The sequence below is a fragment of the Gobius niger genome, assembly GCF_951799975.1.
Source record: "Gobius niger genome assembly, chromosome: 22".
Taxonomy (NCBI): domain Eukaryota; kingdom Metazoa; phylum Chordata; class Actinopteri; order Gobiiformes; family Gobiidae; genus Gobius; species Gobius niger.
The window spans coordinates 14,103,896-14,123,051 of NC_136873.1; the positions used below are offsets into that span (position 1 = coordinate 14,103,896).

General features: G+C 40.6%; 1 protein-coding gene across 1 annotated transcript in view; it reads right to left on the reverse strand.

The window, feature by feature from the left end:
* The window catches only part of ada (adenosine deaminase), a gene marked incomplete at its 3' end in the record, with an annotated part of 40,309 nt that extends 28,303 nt beyond the window's left edge, over window positions 1-12,006 (reverse strand). The window contains exon 1 of the mRNA XM_079580872.1: window positions 11,895-12,006. Within this exon, the coding sequence (XP_079436998.1) occupies window positions 11,895-11,939 (45 nt within the window). The 5' untranslated portion in view covers window positions 11,940-12,006. The remainder of the gene's footprint in view (window positions 1-11,894) is intronic.
* Between the last annotated feature and the right edge of the window lie 7,150 nt (window positions 12,007-19,156).

A 19,156-nucleotide genomic window follows, 5' to 3' on the forward strand; every position in this document is an offset into this window, starting at 1 on the left:
CAGAAATCAGCAACACTACCACTAACTACTAACTAGAAAATGAAGCCCTATGTCAAAAAAATCTGAAATATCCCTTTAACGTGGTGGAGGGGTTTGAGCGCCTTCTATGGACCCACCGGGGGGAGCCATAGGGGCTGGTGCCATGTGATCCGGGCAGCTCCAACAGCTGAGGAGATGGATAGATGGATTGACTTCATTATCCCAATAGGAGAAATGTGTTCCCTGTTTTTGACCCATCCTTCAACCATGGCCTCATGGCGGCCTGCAGGAGCAGTGGCCGGATGCAGAGCAATGCCCGGGGGCCCAATCCAGATTTCAAGTCATGATCTTAGGAAGTTTTAGCTAACTGTGCATGTTTTTTTTGGTGTGTGGGGGAAACCGGAGCACCTGGACTTGAGGAAATCCACCCAGACATGCACGGGGAGAACATGAATCCTGAAAACTCCACCAAGAAATCGAACCAATGCACCTTTGTTATGATTAAATCCAACACTTTTTCACACAATATTTTCATCTGAGTTCATTTTGCTGAAGATATTGAACCTTATTACGTGTTTTGTTTCATGTGGAGACGCCCACATTATAAGCATTTCCAAAAGACCAGTCCTCCCACACACTGCAAAGCTAAAGTAACTTCTAAAATCTCTGTCCCAAATGTGAAAGCAAACATGTTCTGACACGACATCTCCCTGGCTGTTTCTCCCTCTCTGTCAAATCCAACCGTGATAGAAACAGAACACAGCTGGAGAACTCGTCTCCGCTTTGCAGGAAGGGCAAGTTCAAGTTCTGCACATTCGCGGCCTGTCGGAGCCGATAGGATGTTGTCTCGGCGTAAATCTCTCTTGGCCATCGAGCTGCAAAGTGCTCACGCGAGATAAGAATGCTCAGAGGAAAAAAACACAGGCTCGACGACGCCGAACTGATAACTGCAAAAGGACTCTACAAGCTGTTGGGAGGCATTTCTATCTTGCAGTCTTGAACTTGTATACACTTCAAGCTAAACCTATATTCTGTTGTGTTAAAGAATGAACTAAAGAGACAAAGGGCTGTTTATTTGGTCCATAAGTCGAAATTCCGATGTGAATGATCGCACTTAGCAATTTGTTAAAAGGTTCTCTATAAACAAGAAACTATCTCGTCTCTGCGGTGTCTTACAGTATTATGTATACAACAGAGATGTGCGGGTTAGCTTTATTTCTGACCCGCCCCAACCCGATGTAAATCAAACCGGACCTACCGGACTTGAAAAAATGAGTCTCAATTTGCCGAACCCGAGAACATTAACACTTTTATTACGAAGCTAGACACTCTAATACACCTTATGTGCGATCAAAAACTGCAAAAATGTAATATATTATTGCGTTTCTTTTGTCTTTTTTTAGTCTGAGGGGGCGTGGTCTCAGTCCAAGGGGGTGTGGTGTAAAGCCGACGCTTCTCTCTCGCTCTCTGGAGCAGGTTTGACAGAGCAGAGCGGCTTCACACGGAAAGATCGAAACAGATGAGATTTCAACATTTCTCAGAGTTTTTAAATTGTTTAAAAACGGTCCAAGGACGGCTGAGAAACATCCTGTTAAAGTCTTCAATCCGAGAACCAGGCTGTTTAAATGCACACACGAGAATGAGCGAACAATAACACACAGTGACGTTGTCCTTGAATATATTTAGGCATTTGCCTCTTCCCATAACGTTAGTGTCGGTCCAGAGAGGAGAGAGGAGGTGAGGAGTTTATCAGAAAGGACAGAGTTTCATAAAACACTAATTATCTCAGAATCTAGATTTTGATCAAAATCAGCCTCTGTTTAGCTTCGATTTCTCAGGAACCGAGGCACGTAGAATTAAACGGTTTTCACCTACAGAGAGCTTAGAGTCTCATCTTTCAAACGAGCCATAGCATGTGTCCATAGCTATAACATAAACTACGCTGTGGTGCAACAAATATCATGAAAAATGGTCTGGATTGTTGGCACTCGACAGTTAAATCCCCAAAACAGCGCGGCCTCAATGTGTTAAAAATCCACATGAGCCGCTCTGCACGTCATGTGACCGTAAGTTTACTGTGGAGAATTACCGCTTGATGCTTTGATTTGTTGCCGCTGAGGAACCTTCGAAATCACGTATGGACTTATGAGGAAACGAGGAGCAGAAACACAAGACTTTACTTTTACCACGACATGGACGACTCTCTGTCAAACTAAGCAGAGTTTGGACTAAAGCGGAGCCGCCTTTACCAGAAGTTGTTGCATTATTTCAATTCAACCTCTCTGCACCCAAAGTTTACCGTATATTTGAGGTACCCGACCGAATCTGCGGGTTATCGGGTCTAACTCTCTACAAACATGCTCTGGAATACATGTGATTCTTCGATTAGTTTAGCCGTTCATAATGTATTTCAGTCTTCTCTCAAACGCTAATGTTTACAAAGTGAGCAGGGACCTGGACACATCATGCACAAAATGTTGGGATTTCGATGGGGTCTGATGCTCCCTCTACATGGGACACTCTAAACAAGCTTTCAGTTTCTTCTAACGGCACCGTGATGAACACACTTTGAACACACAGAACGGCTCAGATCCGGCGATGGGTTTTGGGCTTTAAGACGGCAGAAGGAAGTTTTGCATTTGACGCAACAAAATCCAGGAAATAAAGCTCGAGAGAAGAAAAGAAAGTGCTTCAGCAGTAGAAGAGGAAACAACAAGTGAACAGGAAGGATTGCTCAAAACCGCATTGAATGAATGGGCTACATGCAGACGCTCTTCCTCCCACAGTATTTCCCTGTGAGTTAGAACAAGCGTCTCATGCAAATAAATAAATTGTTAGCGATTACATGAGAGGCACTGATACTTAGTACTGATGAGAAGTCACTCGCATCAAGTTGAAAAACAACACGTCTGGAGCAAAGACTTCACTGGAGGATACAAAGTTCATCACTGTTTTGTCTTGTAGATAAGTAGTTGTAGACTGTCATCCCTCCACCGGTTCAGAATAATAGCCTGTCTTTTAACCTGGGCCTGCAGATATATTGTGTTATTGTATCAAACAGATCAGTGTGTAGATCCAAAACAACTTCCTCCAGTTAAATACAGATAAAACTGAGATAATTGTTTGAGGCTCTTTCACTAGAACCAAAAAAATCAACTTAGATCATGAACTTTGACTTGAATTTCAACAGTCGTGTTAAGTCCATTACATCAGCGGCCTGACCAGAACCTGGGAATACGACCATATTAGTCCAGTGCTCCGGTCTCTGCACTGGCTTCCTGTCGCTCAGAGAATAGGCTTTAAAACAGCTCTGCTCGTTACAAGTCTCTTCATGGTCGGGCACTGATATATAAGCTGACATGTCGCAACTGCATGAACCACCTCGGGTCATTTGGCGGATCTTAGAGTCACGACGTAACGCGGTGAGTGTCAGTTTCACGCTGCAAAAGTCGGGAAGAGCCTCCGTGAGGACGTGAGACAGGCCTCAACTCGGACTATGTTTAAGTCCCGGCTGAAAACACACTTATTTACTGCTGCCTATGGCAACTGAATGTATTTTAAGTAATATCGTATATACAATTTTTCCATGTAAATGTATCGATTGATTTGTTTTTTTGCTTTTCATTGTGTTTTCATTGTGTTTCTGTGTATTTTGGTGATGCAGTGACACATTGAATTTGTACAAATAACCTTGCCCTGCCTAACCAGTTCCTCCAGTCACAGCCCCATCTCTGTCTCCTGCAGGGACACAGGCTCCCGGTCTGTTTACGGATTGGTTTTAAAAATGTAATGTATGTTTTTAAAGCAGCACTAAGTAACGTGTTTACCTTAATAAATCCTTTTCGTAGTCCCTGTGGGGGTAGAACAAGTGTTTATGGGATGATTGGAGGGTCTTTCATCTCCCCCCGGTGTCTCTGGACTCATTTACATTTCCTTAAGTAAAGTAGGCTACGCTTTTAAGAGCAGTTATACTTGAATTGTGCTGATGCCATGTATTTATTTATTTTTTATTTTCATTCAATATATTTTTTTATTTTTATTGCACTGTCCATCATAGACAGAAAAGTCCATGTCCAAAAGCTCCCCAATGCCTGTGCTTTATTCATGTATGTATTTTTATTCAACAATAGTATTGAGATTTTCGTCTTTACTTCAGCTTGTGTAGATTTTCTCGTGTGTTTGTAGTAACTTAGCGAGTAGCTACAGCGTTTTCATTGTTCTGCTGCAGCTCATTTTCCCTCAATAAAAACATGCTGTATGTCTTTCATTTGGATTTTCTGAGGACTTTTTAGTCGCTGGGTTAGTTTTTCAGATGAATAAACCCCTGGGCATAAAACGGCGTCAGAATGGCCCAAACTGTTAGCCGCGAGTTAGCAACGTTAGCCTGTATGTTGTAAACACTGCAGACGCTGCAGCACAAACAACATTTAGCTCTGGTTAAATCCAGCTCAGACTCTGGTTTAGAGAGCGCAGTCTGTAATAAAGTCAGCACTATGTGGATTATTGGATTTCCACTAAAGAATTCTCCAGTTTGTTGCTATTTTTCTCTCCTCAGTTGAGAGGTGCACGTCAAATGGTATCGGTTTCTGGTATCAGGACCTCATGAATGAGTACGAGTATAAGTGCAAGCATGTGGTATCGGCCCGATATCCGATACTGGTATCATCCCTAGCAGTAAATGTCCATCAGCACCTCACTGTTCACTATCCGTCCTGTCTTCTGGAGCTTATTGATTTGTGAAAGGCACCACTTCACCCTAATGGGGAATATACTATACAATACTGGGGAGACACACACACATTACGTCAGTCACGACTCGCTCCTGTCTTTAAATCCGCTTCAAAGTGCAGCGGATCGTAAAGTGGTTAAGGTTGAAAGCTAATAATGAAAATGAAAGAGGCCGGTCTGCTGTCGTGGTCACTGGACTCCTGCGCGGTGTCACTTAGGAGAATGAAAATTTAATGAGATTTTATGAACATGATCTCTGCCAGCGCTTGCAGCTCAAATGAGTCATCCAGGGCGTCAAGTCTGGGTTTAATCTGCTAAAAGTGGTTTGGATCTATGTGGGTAAAAAACGTCTTAATTCTGGTTTCAGTCTGAGTTTGCATCCTGCGAGTACAAAGACAGAAGATCAATGAGTCACATCGTCTTGAAATTAAAGCATTTGAATTATTGCACTTAAAATATGATCGCATTTGATTGTTTTACTGCTCAAATTACATTTAGTTCCGGTAACGCCAACTTATCATTTTTGCAGAGTAGGTTTTAGTTGAATTTAGGCTTTTATCTTGCACTTTAGAAAAATGCAATATGATCTAAAACAGCTGAAACAAAATATCCACTGGTTTCACTTCCTGGTTTTCTCGTCATAAGCTCCTCCCACCCCCTCCTTCTCATGCTCATAATGAAAAAAGAAAAAAAAAAGACAACAAAACATACTGGAGTGAAGCTATGGCGAGTGTATTGGCATTTCTTCAGTGCTAAGGATAGCGAAGATCCAAGGATTACTCAAAGATGCGCATTGTTGCAGTATGGAACGTCAAACAACAACAAAACCTTCAAACCATCTCTGCCTAAAGATAGAATGAGGTTTTAATCATGTGGAATCATTCAACTTGCAGTATCACCTTTGCCCTGGTTAAGTCCTGGTTTAGTCCTGATTTAGACCTGGTTAAATCCTTGTTCAATCCAGGTTTAGTTCTGGTTTGGAGTCCTTTCTTAGTGCTGGTTAAGTCTGAGTAGTTAGTCCTAGTTTAGTCCTTGTTAAGTCTTGGGTTGTCCTGATTTTGTTCTGGTTAAATTCTAGTTTAATCCAGGTTTAGTTCTGGTTAAGTCTCGGTTTAGTCCTAGCTAAACTCAGATTAAGTCCCAGTTTAGCCCTGTTTTTCCTGTTTGTCCTAGTTTTGTCCTGATTTAGTGCAAGTTAAGCCCTGGTTTAGCCCCGATTTAGTGCTAGTTTAGCCCTGGCTAGGTCTTGATTTAGTGCTAGTTTAGCCCTGCTTTAGTGCTAGTTTAACCCTGGTTTAGCCCTAGTTTAGCCCTGATTAAGTCCTGATTTAGTGCTAGTTTAGTCCTAGTTTAGCCCTGGTTTAGACCTCATTTAGTCCTAGTTTAGTCCTAGTTTAGCCCTGGTTTAGTCCTAGTTTAGCCCTGCTTTAGTCCTAGTTTAGCCCTGATTTAGTCCTAGTTTAGCCCTGCTTTAGTCCTAGTTTAGCCCTGATTTAGTCCTAGTTTAGTCCTAGTTTAGCCCTGCTTTAGTCCTAGTTTAGCCCTGGTTTAGCCCTGCTTTAGTCCTAGTTTAGCCCTGGTTTAGTCCTCATTTAGTCCTAGTTTAGTCCTAGTTTAGCCCTGGTTTAGTCCTAGTTTAGCCCTGCTTTAGTCCTAGTTTAGCCCTGCTTTAGTCCTAGTTTAGCCCTGATTTAGTCCTAGTTTAGTCCTAGTTTAGCCCTGCTTTAGTCCTAGTTTAGCCCTGGTTTAGCCCTGCTTTAGTCCTAGTTTAGCCCTGGTTTAGTCCTCATTTAGTACTAGTTTAGCCCTAGTTTAACCCTGGTTTAGCCCTGATTTAGTCCTAGTTTAGCCCTGGTTTAGTCCTCGTTTAGCCCTGGTTTAGCCCTAGTTTAGCCCTGGTTTAGTCCTCGTTTAGCCCTGGTTTAGCCCTAGTTTAGCCCTGGTTTAGCCCTAGTTTAGCCCTGGTTTAGCCCTGGTTTAGCCCTGCTTTAGTCCTAGTTTAGTCCTAGTTTAGCCCTGCTTTAGTCCTAGTTTAGCCCTGGTTTAGCCCTGCTTTAGTCCTAGTTTAGCCCTGGTTTAGTCCTCATTTAGTACTAGTTTAGCCCTAGTTTAACCCTGGTTTAGCCCTGATTTAGTCCTAGTTTAGCCCTGGTTTAGTCCTCGTTTAGCCCTGGTTTAGCCCTAGTTTAGCCCTGGTTTAGTCCTCGTTTAGCCCTGGTTTAGCCCTAGTTTAGCCCTGGTTTAGCCCTAGTTTAGCCCTGGTTTAGCCCTGGTTTAGCCCTGCTTTAGTCCTAGTTTAGTCCTAGTTTAGCCCTGCTTTAGTCCTAGTTTAGCCCTGGTTTAGTCCTCATTTAGTACTAGTTTAGCCCTAGTTTAACCCTGGTTTAGCCCTGATTTAGTCCTAGTTTAGCCCTGGTTTAGCCCTAGTTTAGCCATAGTTTAGCCCTGATTTAGTCCTAGTTTAGCCCTGGTTTAGCCCTGCTTTAGTCCTAGTTTAGCCCTGGTTTAGTCCTCATTTAGTACTAGTTTAGCCCTAGTTTAACCCTGGTTTAGCCCTGATTTAGTCCTAGTTTAGCCCTGGTTTAGTCCTCGTTTAGCCCTGGTTTAGCCCTAGTTTAGCCCTGGTTTAGTCCTCGTTTAGCCCTGGTTTAGCCCTAGTTTAGCCCTGGTTTAGCCCTAGTTTAGCCCTGGTTTAGCCCTGGTTTAGCCCTGCTTTAGTCCTAGTTTAGTCCTAGTTTAGCCCTGCTTTAGTCCTAGTTTAGCCCTGGTTTAGTCCTCATTTAGTACTAGTTTAGCCCTAGTTTAACCCTGGTTTAGCCCTGATTTAGTCCTAGTTTAGCCCTGGTTTAGCCCTAGTTTAGCCATAGTTTAGCCCTGATTTAGTGCTAGTTTAGTCCTAGTTTAACCCTGGTTTAGCCCTGATTTAGTCCTAGTTTAGCCCTGGTTTAGTCCTCGTTTAGCCCTGGCAGTGCTGTGCCGTTCCCAGTTCTTATCAACACCTGCTCCTGCATAAAAACAGCCTCACTGCTGCAGGACATGACGCTCATGTTTGTTACTCTTTGCCCGAGATCATTTGGATCATTTTTGGCTTAATCTTTATTCCAGTTTACGTCTGTTTTAGGACAGCGTTTGTCCAGTTTGGGGGAAGTCCTGGCTCAGCCCACGTGTTTTCATTCATAACTATGTGAGAGAAAAAGCTGAGTTTGCAACTTCATGACCTCTACCCCGCCATAAATAACTATATACACACAATAAAAAGCTATTGAAATCATTATTTGTCTCCAAACTTATTCATATTTTCACTTCTTATCCCAATTCTTCAGAGTGACAGAGTGATGAGTTCATGGGTAAGTTTCAGGGAGTCTTGGGGTTCCCAAAATGGAGGGTCACGGGGACAGAGAGAAAACATTTTTAACAACGGTAACTGTATAATTAGCATATTTTTGATTGAAAACAGCTTATTACAGTGAAGGTCAAATAACAGGATAATCAAATAAACATTATAAACCACATTTGAGCCCATCGTACATTTCACAGCAGGTCTGAGTTGTTGATCTGGTGATTTTATGGGTCATCATGGCCGACTGGAAATAACTATGGCATCCAGCGTGATTCCCCTCTGTATATTACACTAGGAGTGTGAATATATGTCGATTTTCTGATATATATCGCGATGTTTTGCGGGACGATACAATATAGGGCTATATATATCGATATTTAAGATACACCAATATATTTTTAAATGAGATATGGTATTAGATTATATCGCGTTTATCGGGATATTTCAAATTCAGATAAGCTACTAAGCTAGCATAAAGAAACTGGTCATCTTAAAGTGTATCATAAACTGAGCACTTTATCTAGTTATCTCTTTATATATAAATGCTGCCCTCAGAAAAAGATTGAACTATTTTACTTTGTAGGCCATTTTATCCAAGATATTTTTTTTATTTAACTGAGCACTTATGGAGCTTTGTTATACAGTGTTTACATTTTATAGTGAGTTTTTTTTTTTTTTTACTTAACTTTGACTTTGACACTTCATTTCACAGCTCTCACTTTGCGGGGAAAAATATTGGGATATACTATCGTTTATTGATATTCAACCTATAAATATATATATCGGAATATGACTTTTGGTCCATATCGCCCAGCCCTAATACGATACCGATATTCTGCTATCGATATTTTTGATGATGTCATGCATATTAATGAGGCAGCAGTGCTTCACTGTTTTTTACAGTCAATTGGCTTGTTGCACAATGTGGCTACGCTAGTTCCTCTAACCTGAAGTTGTGGGCGCTAGCACTTCCTGTTCTTATTAATTTCCATTAAAATTAGCTTAGACTTGTTCGAATCATCGTAATTCCTAAAGATTCTGTGATGGACAGTGAGTTCCTGGTAGATGATCTCTTCCTGCAGGTTAGCGAGTTGCTGTACAGTGTAAATATTTCCGTAGAGGAGACGTCTGTGTTTATAAGGATCAGTGAGTTTGTCTTGAAGCTAAAGGCTAACATTCATTTCATGTATTATACAATTTGAAATAGTGCCTTTTATTCATTTTTTTAATAGCATGTTAGCCTTTAGCTTCAAGATAAGCTCAATCCTTTATGATCACAGGTGTCTCCGATTTAGACAATATATTCCAGGAAAAGAATACAGACAGGAAGTACTGGCGCTCACAACTTCAGGTCAGAGGAACTAGCATAGCCACACCGTGCAACAAGCCAATAGAGGTCAGGACAGCAGGGGGCAGCACTACAGTTTTAAGCACTTGGACCAAACACTGTCACACAAATAATTTACTTTTAATGATTGTTTTTATGAAAGTTTTTATATCTGTATATAACATTAATTTGGGGTTGATTTATTCCTTTTTAATCAGGACTGTGGTTTCTTGTTTACTTAAATGTAAATGAAGTCACTGACAGATCTTTTGACCCATTTTTAGTGTGTACGACAGGAATCATTTATAAAAGCGGTTCAAAGTACATGAAAATAAATGTAAACGATGAATAATATGTAGTATGTAAAAATTAAGGTTAAAAGTAGCATGTATTTTTTATCGTGATGTATTGGACGTTTTTTTTTGCGCAATATATCGTTTATCGCAGTATCGGCGTAACGTGATATAATCGTTATCGCAAGCCATGTATCGTGTATCGAATTGTGGTACCCAGAGTTTTTCCAATCGGAGGTGAATGAACAAAAACACATGAACAGACCCTGTTTGAATATTAATGCAGAACCGCTAATAACAGCGCTGATTGGTTTACTCCAGAGACGGCATCTCTGGAATTGCCCATATATGGTCATGTTTAAAAACAGTTAGGGGGGAAAACAATTTGGAGAAAAATCTAAACTTTCTTTAATTATTCAAAAAATACTTTAACAAACGCTGAATTATGAATATAGTTTCTACTAATTAAAGATACAAAGACATGGAGAGGTGGTTCAACAGCCCATAAATACATAAATAACGGAGAATGCTAACCTGATGCTACATGTTAGCATCGGGCTAATGCTAACGGTTAGCTAGCGCTAGCTACAACTGCCGTTTTTTCACTTCTACTGAACAATCTGCTGTGAGAAAATATCCATATGGGCCCGATTTACACTTGACTTTATTTATGTGATAAATCAGTTCATATTCCACCAGAAAATGGCTAAAAAGAGTGAAAAATTATGTTTCTCTAAAGATTCTATTTCCCCCCTCGTTGAAGCCACGCCCCCTTCTATGACGAGATGCCGTCTGTAACTATGTTCCCGTTCTGGACATGTAGTTGATGCCGACTCTGGCCGGACTCAATCGCCAAGTTCATGATCACTAAAATGCTGGCCGACCGCACACAAACATCTTTCCCCACAAAATATCTGCTTTGATGAAACATACTCAAGCTTCACTAGGAAAAAAAAAAAGTCAGGAATAAATACAGACGGCATCTCGTCATAGAAGGGGGCGTGGCCTCGGCGAGGGGGAAAATAGAATCTTTTGGGAAGCACAATTTCCCCCTCTTTTTAGCCATTTTCTGGTGGAATATCAACTTATTTGTCACATATAAGTAAAGTCAAGTGTAAATCGGGCCCATATGGATATTTTCCCACAGCAGATTGTTCAATAGAAGTGAAAAAAAAAACGGCAGTTGTAGCTCACGCTAGCTAACCGTTAGCATTAGCATTCTCTGTTTTTTTTATGTATTTATGGGCTGTTGAACCACTTTCCTCCTCCCCATGTCTTTGTGTCTTTATTTAGTAGAAAACTATATTCATAATTCAGCGTTTGTCAAAGTAGTTTTTAAATAATTAGAGAAAGTTTAGATTTTTTCAAAATTGTTTTCCCCCTTAACTGCTTTCAAACATGACCATATATGGGCCATTCCAGAGACGCCGTCTGTATCTATAGATACAGACGGCATCTCTGGAATCGCCCATATATGGTCATGTTTAAAAACAGTTAAGGGGGGAAACAATTTGGAGAAAAATCTAAACTTTCTCTAATTATTCAAAAACTACTTTAACAAATGCTGAATTATGAATATAGTTTCTACTAAATAAAGAAACAAAGACATGGGGAGGAGCAAAGTGGTTCAACAGCCCATAAATACATAAATAACGGAGAATGCTAACATGATGCTACATGTTAGCATCGGGCTAATGCTAACGGTTGGCTAGCGCTTGCTACAACTGCCGTTTTTTCACTTCTACAGAACAATCTGCCGTGAGAAAATATCCATGTGGGCCTGATTTATACTTGACTTTATTTGTGTGATAAATAAGTTCATATTCCACCAGAAAATGGCTAAAAAGAGGAAAAAATTGTGTTTCTCTAAAGATTCTATTTCCCCCCTCAGCGAAGCCACGCCCCCTTCTATGACGAGATGCCGTCTGTATTGATAGGACCTTTAATGTAAGAGTATTTGACATGCATAGGTCTGTTATACTTCATGATATTGTAACATTTTAAATTTCGCAGCCCTGTATTTAACACCCAATAACGAGGGAGAGGTTTTCCAATAGTAGTAGTATGTAAACATGTCTATATGCATTTATACAATAGGCTCTATAGGGCTCCTTTGTGTCATATGGCTGGTAACTTCCGTAACCGAGCCAACGTTATTCAGCCACGCGCTGAACAATGAGGGGAAAAAAGTGTAAACAAACCAGGCACATAATGGAAAAGCTCGTACCTTCGGCTTATTGAACGCGGGCGCTTCAGGGGGCACCTGTGCCATGCTGGAGAGGCTGGAGAGGCCGGTCACGCACAGCGAGCGCAGACGGAGAGAGTCCAGCCCCGCTGCCCTGCGCGCGATTATAAGCATGACGGGCGGGCGGAGGAGGACACGCCCACGGGAGCAGAAGCTACCGGAGAGAGAAGAGAGGGGAGACACCGCTCCTGCTGCTGCGGGAGCTGCGGGAGCTGCCCTGGACCGAGGAGCGAGCGGCTGTGAGCGGAGATACGGGATTATCACACAGCTTTGCGCCCATGTGATGAGAGCTTTACGCTAATTAGCTCTGTTACGAAACCGAGCCGAACAAGAGGCGAGTTATCTCTTTTCAACGGACGAAAACACGTCATAAACGGACACGCCGCTGATGCACGTGCAGGACAGTCCGACAGTCTTACACTGAGCACGAACTTATCTGTTTCTAAAAGCTCAAAGTTATTACAGTTAAAACAAATGTAGTGTTTTGCCTGTTTACTGAGAGACGGCACAGAAGCCAAAACATGTAGACTAGGCTATCGGCATGTGTGGCTAAAATATTATGGAAATACTCAAGTAGCCTAAGTGTAACTTTACTTTCAAATAAAGTAGTGACAAAAATAATAACTCAAGTACTAGTAAGAAAAAATACATGGAAAAGGTTCCTTGAATACTGCGAGTACTGCGTAAATGATTTCATGACATTTGCCTTTGAGAAACAAAATCAATCAATCAATCAAACTTTATTTATAAAGCGCTTTTCATACCGAAAGGTATCACAAAGTGCTTTACAGATTACAACATTTAAAACAATGCGCCTGCACAACCTCCCATATATATATTTTATATATTAGGATTAAATAAATAGATTAGTCAGTTAAAAGCTAAGCTAAAAAGGTGGGTCTTGAGCTGCTCTTTAAAACATGAATGTCTCTGCAGGGCTGAGCTCCTCCTCAGGTCTGAGCTCCTCCTCAGGTCTGAGCTCCTCCAGCAGGTCTGAGCTCCTCCTCAGGTCTGAGCTCCTCCTCAGGTCTTAGCTCCTCCTCAGGTCTGAGCTCCTCCAGCAGGTCTGAGCTCCTCCTCAGGTCTTAGCTCCTCCTCAGGTCTGAGCTCCTCCTCTGGTCTGAGCTCCTCCTCAGGTCTGAGCTCCTCCTCAGGTCTGAGCTCCTCCTCAGGTCTGAGCTCCTCCTCAGGTGGTTCCAGAGGCGAGGGCTGTAATATTAGAAAGACGCCTCACCATGAGTCTTTTTGTTGACTTTAGGAATAACTAGGAGACCCCTGAGGAGGAGCGAAGGAGCCGTGAAGGTTCATAAGGTAAAAGCAGTTCTGAAAGATAAGAAGGACCAAGACCATACAAGTGTGTAACAATGTTAGTATTTCCAAAGGTACTATATACAAAGGTATTCATGAATACAAAAAGTATTCATGAAACATAGACTACATCTGTTTTATGTGTCACATGAAGCTTTTGCTACTTAAAGATTTACTCACTATGGAATAAGTTTTTTTTGTTTTTTTTTACAGATATATTTATTTATCCAGGATAAAACTCAAGAGTGTCCTGGCCAAGAAGTAGGGGAACAGGTTTACATACAAGTTACAATTTTAAACACATGATCACAAATAAACACTGCATAATTAAATCAAGATAATACTCTCAGATAAAACAGCTACATGTAAAAGACTGTTTCTAGATTTTGGCTCAAGTGACACAAGTTCTTTTAACTGAAGCTCCTTCCAAGAATGTGGAGCAGGTGTTTTGAGGCGACTGAATATCAGGGAAATGTAAAAGAGTGAAACAAAAAACAACGCAGGAGAACATTATTTCATGGTTGAAATCTCCAAATAGTATTTTGTACTGACCTAAACCACAGGCTCTACCTGCAGTCTGGAACTATCTGTGTATAAAACTACTCTTAAAACACGTTTGTTATACATGTAGCCTGTATATATTCACCTCTGGCTGTCGGTAAGAAGTGACACAAATATGAGGGATGAGGAAGTAAAAAAAAAGGGCTTGGAGAAAATATTACTTCAATACTGTGATTAAACTGTAATGTAAAAAAAAAGTCTTGATATTTTTCTCTAACTGACTTCAGGGATGAGACTTCGGACTCCTGCCAGGTCCAGCCGACTGACAGGAGGCTGAGCAGATCATTCCAGACTGCAGATAGAGCCTGTAGTTTAGGTCAGAACAAAATACTTTTTCTGGAGATTTCAACCATGAAATAATGTTCTCCAGCGTTGGTTTTTGTTTCACTCTTTTACATTTCCCTTATATTCAGTCTGTCGCCTCCAAACACCTCACATAGTGATGTCATGAGGTGATGCTCCTCTGAGTTTGGGTTGTCCAGACTTGCTCGTTCTGTCAATGCTCAAATTACCTCCAGATTGGGGAGTAACCATGCCACCTTGTGAAAGCTTAAGCAGGATGAGGGCTTGGCTGGTTAGTTTTTGTTTTGTCTCACATGGCTTTAGCTTGAAACCACAATTATTGTTCAATTCACAGCTTTTATCTAAAGCTTTTTGCAATAAATTGTATTAGATTCTTCAGACTCTAATCACCTACAGGTTTTCTACAAAGAAACGTCCCACAGTTGAAACATTTGGCCAACCTCCCAAAAAAAAGACAAATTCTCCTTATTTCATGTTTTTTGAGGGAATGAAAATATATAAGAGAATCAGGATGTTAAATATGATCTTCATTAGCAACATCAAGTCACAGCGCCCCCTAGTGTTGTTGTAAAAAGCAGTGTGACAAACAGCTTCTCTGGTTGAAATAAGAGCATATTGAAAGTGGTGGAGCTGCTGTGTTCAGAGGGAGCCCTGATGCAGCAGGATTTAGCAAAAAGCCTGAGATTCAGTGTCTTGACGGGGCACGACTTCCTCCTCGTCGCCGCAGACCTGCTGACAGAGACGAACCGCGGCATTTCAGAGAAAGAAAAAGTGAAAACAGACCAACGAGATGTCGCAACAAAGCTCTTCGCACGCAGCATTTTCAAAACACAGTCTCCAAAATGTTTTAAAGATAGAAATACAGACACAACTGACTGAACACTGCAGACCATTATGTTTGCAGTAACACAGGAGGGCCAGTAGAGGGCAGTGGGGTCTCACACAACTGACTGGAAAATCTGATAGTAAATAAAGCATCCATGGGGGGAAATCCCACAGATCGTGTTGTGTTACTCTCGTCCACTAGGGGGCGGTGGTATTGTTTTAGTTTTGCAGACAGTAAAAGGCCAAAGATTGACAATCCAGGATTAACTATGGGATCGTTTATTTTGCTATTGGCTGCTGTGCAAGAAGTGGGTGAAAGTGCAGACACAGGAGACAAGACCTTTACCCTATGCACATTTTTATGTTTATTTAAGGGTTGTTTTATTTGAAAACCAATTGAACATTTAGCCTGTGTTGTCTTTTATCTCCAGGCTTTTACCCTTATGTGAAAATAATAGGCAATAGAATGAGATTGTTTTCAAAAGATCGTTTACAATAAGATACTCCTCTGATCTGTGTCTCATGAACTCACTTTCATTTTGCAAAAGAGCTCCTGAACAGATGACGAACTTATCAGCTGATGTCGATGTTTCGCTTCCGTTTTTACTGCGGCATGACTAACGCAGCTGCACGTGGTTCTTTTGGGACTCTTCCTTTTGCCAGCGTTATGCAATTTTTGTATGGAAATGAGTAAGATTTGCTCGAAGCACAGTAAGATTATTTAACCGCTGACATTAGGGATGCACCGATACCGATACCAGTATGCAGTGTTTACAACATACAGGCTAACGTTGCTAACTCGCGGCTAACAGTTTTGGCCATTCTGACGCCGTTTTAAGCCCAGGGGTTTATTCATCTGAAAAACTAACCCAGCGACTAAAAAGTCCTTAGAAAATCCAAATTAAAGACATACAGCATGTTTATATTGAGGGAAAATGAGCTGCAGCAGAACAATGAAAACGCTGTAGCTACTCGCTAAGTTACTACAAACACACGAGAAAATCTACAGGAGCTGAAGTTAAGACGAAAAAATACATAAATGAATAAAGCACAGGCATTGGGAGCTTTTGGACATGGGCTTTTCTGTCTATGATGGACAGTGCAATAAAAATAAAACATTTTATTGAATGAAAATAAAAATAAATAAATGGCATCGGCACAATTCTAATATAACTGCTCTTAAATGTGTCACCGACTTTACTTAAGGAAATGTACATGAGTAAATTTACTAATTACAAACCAATCTGCTGTGAAAAAAGCAAGAATGTTGAAGAAAATGCCTTGTACTCGTATCGGTATTCGGTATCGGCGAGTACTTAAATCCAAGTACTCGTATCGGTTTTAGAAAAAGTGGTATCGGTGCGTCCCTAGCTGACATGTGTTTTGCTCGCTGTTTCTTCAGCCTTCTCAGGTGAGTGCGGCGCAAATACGCTAACGCTCAAATTTGAACCTACCATGAGCTTTTTTTAGAAATGTGGTGAATGTAAAACCGGTCATGATCAATTTCTTTTGTCTCGTCTGAAAAGAAAGTACAATGATCTAAGGTTTCCCAAGGTTTCTCCTTTCTCCCGCCGGGTTTTTGAGTATTGGACATTATGTTTGCCTGGATACTTCATTCACCTGAACTTTACATTGTCATATTTATTGCTGTTTTATTGCCTTAATGTTGTGTTCTGTTGTGATATTATTGGGCTATACAAAACCATTAAACTTAAACTTACACTAAATGACAAGAAAAGCACTTACTTACTTACGTGTCAATATAATATTTTCCCAAAGTAGACTGAGTGAATAGTTCCATGACCTAAATCTATGTCTAATTTGGTAGAAAACTAGCAAAATTACAAGAATGATTCCAAATTCAATTCATTTTTGGTAATGCATGTTCCTTAGCTGCGTAAACTAAGCCAAAGTGAGAGTGACCAGTCCTTAGCGAAGTCCTCTGTTTGTGTTGTGTTTCCACATGTGAGTAATGCTCTGGACTCAGGAGGAACACAGTAATACAAAATGTGCCATTATGTAACCACTTTGTTTCTCTCCTGACGCAGACGACGGCCCGCAAAAGTGTGACCAAGATCCTTCACAATAACATCACCGCTGCAGTTTGGAAATGGAGGTAATGAGCTCGGTGTTTTCGTTCATATCTATTTTCAGTAATAGACGTTTATAGTTTGCCGTTTGCGAAGTCTGCTGTAAACAACCCAACCTGTCTGACCCTCGACCGGATTGAAGAGAGACTTTTTGTCTTTTTAAGGCGAGACACTGCAGGTGAATAGGGAAAAAAAATAAATTTACAGATATCAATTTGAAACTGTTGCTGTAGATCACTGGCATAAATGTGAGAAAAAAATACATGGCAAGTTTTCGGTCATTTTATCTTTTCATATAAGAACAAGGTGTTTTATGCCTAAAAATGCCCCAAATTTCCCATCTTTTCGGCGACGAAATCTGAATAATGGATAGAGCTACATTTAAATTTATTGTTTCATGTTATTGATGAATGAGTTGCCAAGACTTTTTCAGAGGGGATTTAGGATTTCTTGTTTAGTTTTAAAATAAGCTGTTTTTTAGTGGAAAAATTTGTAAAAAATGTAATTTTCGCCTTATTTTTTGACATTCAAAACTCAATAAATGGGGCTTAGGGATTAAATAATAAAAAATCCCTCTGAAAAAATCTTCCAAACATTGTTCAGTCCAAGGCTGGAAAATTTGAAGTCTTTAGGTCCGACTGACGTGGACATAGTGTCGCCACAATGACAGAAAAATGTGTTTTGAGAAAAAGGCCCTTGAAATTGTGTTCTCCCATATAAGTCTATGGGGGAACATTGAATCAGCGCAATATTTAAACCTGTTTTTGTGAAGATTAGGCATATTTTCTGTTTCCGGGTGAAAGCTTGTATGTTCAGAGACCAATTTGGCCCAAAACCTGAAAACTGAAAAAATGTAGTTTTGTCTGTAGTGTCTCCCCTTAAATAAATACAGGCTGTAAAACTATATTATACAGAGGCTTGTGCACATAAAACAATTGAAACAGTTTGGATTGTTGTTCTTTAAAAGCTCTCAAAGTACTACACCATTATTCATTCACTGTAATGTTGGCATTCTTCTGAAGCTACAGCTGTCCTGGGGTGGACTGGCTGAAATCATGGCTTTCTGTTTGTGCCAACAGTGCCTCACATTCACAATGACAAGGCGGGAGAAATGCCTCGCCCAAGGACACAACAAACTGGTATGGTGTGGTTAGCATTCGTGCTTCACAGCTCGTTCCCGGGTTCAATCCCCGGGTGGGGCCTTTTATGTGTAGAGTTTGCATGTTCTACGAGTAGGGGATAGCTGCAGACCCGGAGCCGGGACAGATCTACCGTGAAGCAAATCCACCGTGATAGTGTGCGATAGTGCGCCCTCTGCTGGTAAGGACAGATCTACGACGGTATTTAGCTCGGAGACTACGGATGGAAACTAGCCATCTAGCCATTCAGCCATTTAGCTGTAACCCGGTGCAGTACATCTCTCTTCGAGCTTAATGTCTGTTAATTGGCCCTTCAATAATGATTAAAGTAAAGTAACGTAAACCTCTTCGGAAGATTGATTTTGTTTTTTAGCGCGTTATTTTCACATTCTGAAATCGTAGATGCTTCTAAATAATCCCAATTACAAAGGCTACCCCAATAAATGCAATTGCAGGCTTTAAGTAAATATATTATTTATTCATATGTATTAAGGGTACCTTTTACTTTCTGTGGCAAATTATTACATATTTTAATTTTAAAGAATCTTCGCCAGGGCACTCTTGAAAAAGAGATTTTTAATCTCAACGAGTTTTATCCTGGATAAATAAAGGACAAATACATTTTTGAAAAAGTTATGGCACCATTACTAATGGCACATTGTTGCAGGTAGCCTATATGATATACATTTCATGTTTACACATTATTGACAACAGGGTTGATCTTATGCTTTAGTGAAGTTGAGGAATTCAACAGAAAGATATCTGTTTAATTCAAGAAACAGGGAAGACCCTGAAGGTACAAATTTTAGTATTTTACTTTGTTATTGCATCTGAAAGCCAACATTATTAACCCAATGATTTCCCTCCTTTTCTGTACTGACAGCAATGGCCATAATAAAAAATGTATTTTGTTCCAAAATATTGTCTCTGTCCCTTGTTCCTTATTACTACGAACAAATGAAGGCACCATATTGAAATATTGGAGTAAAACATACTACTAACAAACTACTTACAATTT